The sequence below is a fragment of the Saccoglossus kowalevskii genome, chromosome 6 (assembly GCF_978046115.1).
Source record: "Saccoglossus kowalevskii chromosome 6, keSacKowa6.1, whole genome shotgun sequence".
NCBI lineage: Eukaryota > Metazoa > Hemichordata > Enteropneusta > Harrimaniidae > Saccoglossus > Saccoglossus kowalevskii.
In genome coordinates this window covers 39,344,461-39,349,755 of record NC_140646.1, presented here as the reverse complement: position 1 = coordinate 39,349,755, position 5,295 = coordinate 39,344,461, and the positions used below count along the sequence as shown (strand labels likewise).

The window sequence follows — 5,295 nt, the reverse complement described above, 5'->3', positions numbered from 1 at the left end:
GTGAAACAATGCTGATATATCATGCACTTTCTCTTTAATTTGTGGCTGTTATAGTAGGTAAGGTTCTGTCAACATAACTAAATATATTAAATGAAACTTGTATATTATACATGTGTATTTTTGAAAGCGTTTTGCGTTATCCATGTTAGCATCATTGATATGATATATGGGTTTTTTTTTCTGCAGTAGTTAAAATGTTTTATAGTAGGATTGAGTCCAATATAGATTAGTTGCAGTCTCAAATATTTCCTGTGTTATAATTATCAAGTATCATTTGTACATGTTTATGCTTTTATTAGTTTACTTGTTTTGACTGTTTACATTCGTCTATTCATTCTGTAACAGAATTTGCACAGAGCAAAATTGGTTAGTGTGCGTTGTATGTGTTGCTTGATTCATTGAACGCATGTCACTTGTTTGTTGCATTAAAGTGCTCATGTAATGTTGGTGCTCACTAGCTGCTTGTAGCAGTTTTGTGTCAATTGTGATTAAAACAGCATTTTGAACCCAAAATGGATTTCTGGTGTCTTTGTTGTTGGTAACAATATAATTTAATTTTAGTGATTGACCCCCATGTGCCAAGAACACAATGTGAGTCTTTGCAGTTAGTTTGTCTGTATGTGTGTCCGTCTGTTCCACTGCTATCTAAAGAACCACTCATTGGATTTTGATGAAACTTGGAACATAGATGCTCTGAACTTATGCGCATATTTGATTAATTTCTGGTAAAAATCTGTGCATATTAATTACCTAAATTGCATAATTATCAGTCAATTTTCGTTTTTTCACTGATACCTCAAGTACTAATTATCACATTTCAATGAAACTTCTAACATAGGTATCATAGGACACTGCACGGACCTGATAGTTTTTAGGGTAATATAAGTACATATTAATTACCTAATTTGCATAATTAATTTTCAGCTTTTGATATTTCCAGTAGTAAGCATTACATTTCAATGACATTTGGTACATAGATACTCAAGGACTATGCAGAGACCTTATTAGTTTTAGGGTTAATAATTGTGCATAATAATTACCTAATTTGCATAATTATTCGATTTTCAACTTTCACACTGATATCTCAAGTACTAATCACATTTTAATGAAACATAGTACAAAGATGCTCTAGGATAATGTACAAACCTGATTAATTTGGGGTTAAAATCTGTTCATATTAATTCCCTAATTAGCATAATAATTCATAATTTTTTGGTCCTAATCGCATTTCAATAAAACTTGGTACATAGATGGTCTGTTATATTGCACAGACCTCATTAGTTTTACACTCAAATCTGTTCATATTAATTTTCTGATTTGCATAATTATTTTTTTTAGCAAATAATAAATAAGTAATTTCAAATTATTTTTAATGTATCTCCACATGGGATTTCTTTCTAAGCTTTTTTTTTATTTAATTGTTCTTGATTTCTTCACAATCAGATATTGTTGATCTTGTAAATTGTAACAATTGTTCAAATACAGATTAGCTAGAGATTTTGACAGTTCATGAGGCTGTGCATTGCAAATACTGCACTGGACACCAAAGTTGCATTGCGAAAGTCATGAACTTGTGTTAAACATGGTAGAATGAAATTAAACAATAGATAACACATTTGCAAAATGTGACTATTCATAAAGAATTTTATTCATTGATCTTGAAATAAATCAACCATAGTTCATACATGGTTACATGATATATACATACATATTAAGTACATGTATCAAAGCGATCGGACTAGTGATTTTCAAAAATATGTTTTGACCAAAATTGACATAAATACATAAAAATTATATTCACCAAAAATAGAGAATTGAAGATATCACTAAATAAACAAACCTTATAGTACACCACTCAAGGTATCTGAATCATGATGCACCAGTGTGAGTGGTTTTCAAGAAGAAGTCGAAAATATCTATTTTGACCAAAAAGGATAAAACTATTCACTAAAAATAAAGAATGAAACAATTCTGATCATCCCAAGGTACATGCATACCAAGTATCCAAGCATTCGAAATACCAGTTTTCAAGAATAAGAATGATAAAAATATTGATTAAAAATAGACAATTTAAGATATGATTCATCACAAAATGAATAAATCTGACAGATCCACCAAAGTTATCAAAGAAATTGGTATTCAAGAAGAAGTTGAAAGTTCCAATAGTTGACGAATGGCCGGACAATCACCTATCGTCATCATCAGCACAATCATATGAATCTTCAATGACAGCAGAGCTAAAATCTCTTCGCAGTTGCCAGTCCAAGAATTATGTATAGTTTATAATAAAATGTAATTAAAATCATAAAAAAAACCATACACCGTAGAACACACTCATATTTTTGTTTTGTTCCAGTAAGCTCAGAATTGCAATACTCAGAATCTACATAAATCAGTTTACTATTTACAAAATAAATAAATCTGCATTTACACAATAGAAGGTGTACATAAAAGACGATATGAAATCGATCATCAATAGGATTCAGGAGTTTTGATGTAATCATGATTCATTGCCGACGATTAACAAGCCAATACTTCAATGCACATTAACTAGTTATATAAGTCAGACGATAGCGCCAAACACCATTAGTCTGTTGTAGAAGGTAAATAAACAAATCTGAGGAATATTCATCTATCAAATCCACAATTTAGTTATGTAAAAATTTGAAATTATTCGTGGGCAGAAATCTCTGTTCTGATATTACTGTGATTGCAATAATGGCTGATTCACCGATTCAAAAACATTTACTAGCCCCGATTTGAATTGTGGAAAAGTTTTGGGTGACGCCAACCGCACGGTTTTGTTTTCAGGTGCTATTAAAATAATACATATACAGGCTTCTAATGTGCTGCTTATCATCACTCAATTAGGCGATTTTGTGTAACATCCAAAATTGCTATCACAGTAACAGTTCTGATAAACAGATTCAGTGTTATGAGAAATCCGGTGTGGTCAGATTTGATTATCTTGTGATGTGCTCTGTACTGGTTGTTACAAATGACTTACTAATAATATTCATTCTCTCCTGTCGAGCACTGTATTTACAAAGGCAATGACGTTTTGATACACTGATATACCATATGCATTATCGTCTCTTAAGGGGTCAATGGAACTATAAAGATCTTCCAATTCATTGTCTTGTAGGGGACAATGAATTTGTGGAATTTCAACCGTTGCATCTGTTGTATCTTCAGGAAGAGGTCCGTCCCAGTCAATTCCATACTCATCGAGTTCAACCTTTTAAGCGGAAGAACAATTAGTGTAAGATACTCAGAAGACACATACGTATTTAATATGTTCTTTTATATTGCACAGTAGATTAGGTATATTTATTTTGTTACTAATACAAGGTTGGGTCATATATTTGACATTTAGATCATTATCGCATACTGCCCAAATACTATTCTCAATATTTACAGGGTGCATCCACTGTAAGCAAATTAAAGGAATATGCATGGCAAACTATTAATGTATAATTTTTTTGTGAAAATATAATTGGCAAAGATGATGTAATACAAACCTCAGTTCGTGGTTCAAATAGTTCTCTTATTGGGATATTACTTGAGTCGGCCATCTGCATAGAACCTTGAATCCATAGCTGTCTTGGTGATCTGCTATTAGCTGAGCTAAGTTTGTGGTGGTTCCACCCTTCTTGCCAGTGATTAAGATCTTGATTTATTCTTTGCAAGTATGTAAAATGTAGACAAAAGATATCAACATCATTGTCTATATCGAGTAGTAATTTCTCTTCCAGGTAGTAAAATAGTTGGTAATATTTAAATAAAACACCACAAAAAACATCCCGCCATAAACGTTCAATCCTCTGATTGTGTACACTCCCGCCAGATATAAAACTACCCCTTCCTGTTCCTCTGTCCGGATGACTAAGCATAAATAAAGAAACATCTACGTTTTCACCACCCTTGTCACCTCTAACTCGAGAGGGAACTCCAAGCCGTTCAGTTGCATCTTCAAAGCTTTCAAGGACTGTAGTCGATCTGTTGTTGTCACTACATAACAAATAGACCACCAATCGCGAAAAACCATCAACTCCGCCATGTACTACAAACTTCCATCTATGGACAATATAGAAGAAACAACTTGTTAAGAAACGTTGGTGTATCTGAGAACAGAGACCCTAAAGGGCCAAGGTATGCGTGTTATAACGATGTGTTTAACGAGCAATGATTAAACGAAATTCGAAAATTAAATGCGGTCAAATAACAAAATGTTATTAAATATGCTTGGCTTCAATAGTGCATAACATTTTTACGAATAATTTGAACATTCCATTACTACTTGTCACATATTTGTATGGATATAGACAATGCCACGTTTTTTTACAAACACCAGCAACACTGTACAAACCTTATAAGTTTGTGATTTCCATCAATGTGCCACAATGCGTTCGGGCATGGGACGTTGTATTGTCGTCTACGTATTGCAGTTCTTCTTCTACTAACAACTCCATTCGGGTCAACACGTCTGAGACTTTCTCGGACACGAAAAATTGTCACACGTTTGCCTTCGGCACGTAACAACCCATGTAACCTTTTCATGCCCGTATTTGGAAGACGAGTAATTATGTCAGTTACAATTCCATCAAGTTCTCGATCAGACAACTCTGCATATGATTCAGCAATTGAAATGCCGTACACAACCATACGTCTTTGTATGGTTCGGATTGAAACCCCGAGCATTTTTGCCATTGCTGGCACACTAAATCCTTCTACTGTAAAGTACTGCAACTGCTCTTTCGAAATGTCGAACTGCGGCCTACCTGGTTCTCCGGAAAATAATTTGTCTGAACAATACGGCCAATTTGTACTAGGATCAGAAATGTTATTCTGATTGTCAATAAAATCTTTCAAAATTCTTATGGCAAGATTCAGTTGGGAAAAAGCATAGTCCGGGACATCGGCATTGGTGCTGAATTCAACAAGTTCCTCTTCTAGAAAAACTACATCGTCAAATATAGGTTCTAATTCACTCGGCCTAGTAACTGCATCAAGTGATTCAGCAATATCAAACAACTGTTCTGAAATCGTCGCCATGTTGGGCAAAGATTTCTGGGTGCTAGTACATATATATATGTAATTATCAAGAAAATGCCAAAACAGGTGGATGTCGAGAGAATTTCAAGACAATGAAATGTCAGGAGAATATAACGACAATAAATTGTGAGGATAAATGTTGAGAAGATTTATGGAGCGAATATCAAGGAAATAGTGTGAGAATGTTGAGAGAATGTCAAGACAAAGTTGAGAGAATGTCAAGACAATGTTGAGATAATG

At 33.7% G+C, this 5,295-nt stretch overlaps 2 protein-coding genes across 2 annotated transcripts; both read right to left on the bottom strand.

Moving 5' to 3' along the window:
- Window positions 1-2,612: 2,612 nt before the first annotated feature.
- On the bottom strand, window positions 2,613-3,581 carry LOC146742773 (uncharacterized). Its single transcript, XM_085500886.1, has 2 exons — window positions 3,522-3,581; window positions 2,613-3,238 (listed from the first exon to the last, which is right to left on the bottom strand). The coding sequence occupies exons 1-2, from the start codon at window positions 3,579-3,581 to the stop codon at window positions 3,017-3,019; spliced, it is 282 nt and encodes a 93-aa protein (XP_085357012.1). The 3' UTR covers window positions 2,613-3,016.
- Window positions 3,582-5,055, bottom strand: LOC146742772 (uncharacterized; the record flags this gene model as incomplete). The annotated part of the gene is made up of 2 exons (XM_085500704.1): window positions 4,370-5,055; window positions 3,582-4,077 (listed from the first exon to the last, which is right to left on the bottom strand). Coding segments are annotated over exons 1-2 (1,182 nt in total), but the record flags the coding sequence as incomplete, so codon positions are not given.
- Between the last annotated feature and the right edge of the window lie 240 nt (window positions 5,056-5,295).

Bases quoted from the DNA above. Each gene is read 5' to 3' on its own strand.
- LOC146742773 (XM_085500886.1), bottom strand. From the start codon at position 3,581: ATGCAGATGGCCGACTCAAGTAATATCCCAATAAGAGAACTATTTGAA. The intron at 3,239-3,521 runs GTTTGTATTACA...TCCGCTTAAAAG, and splicing joins TATTTGAACCACGAACTGAG to GTTGAACTCGATGAGTATGG.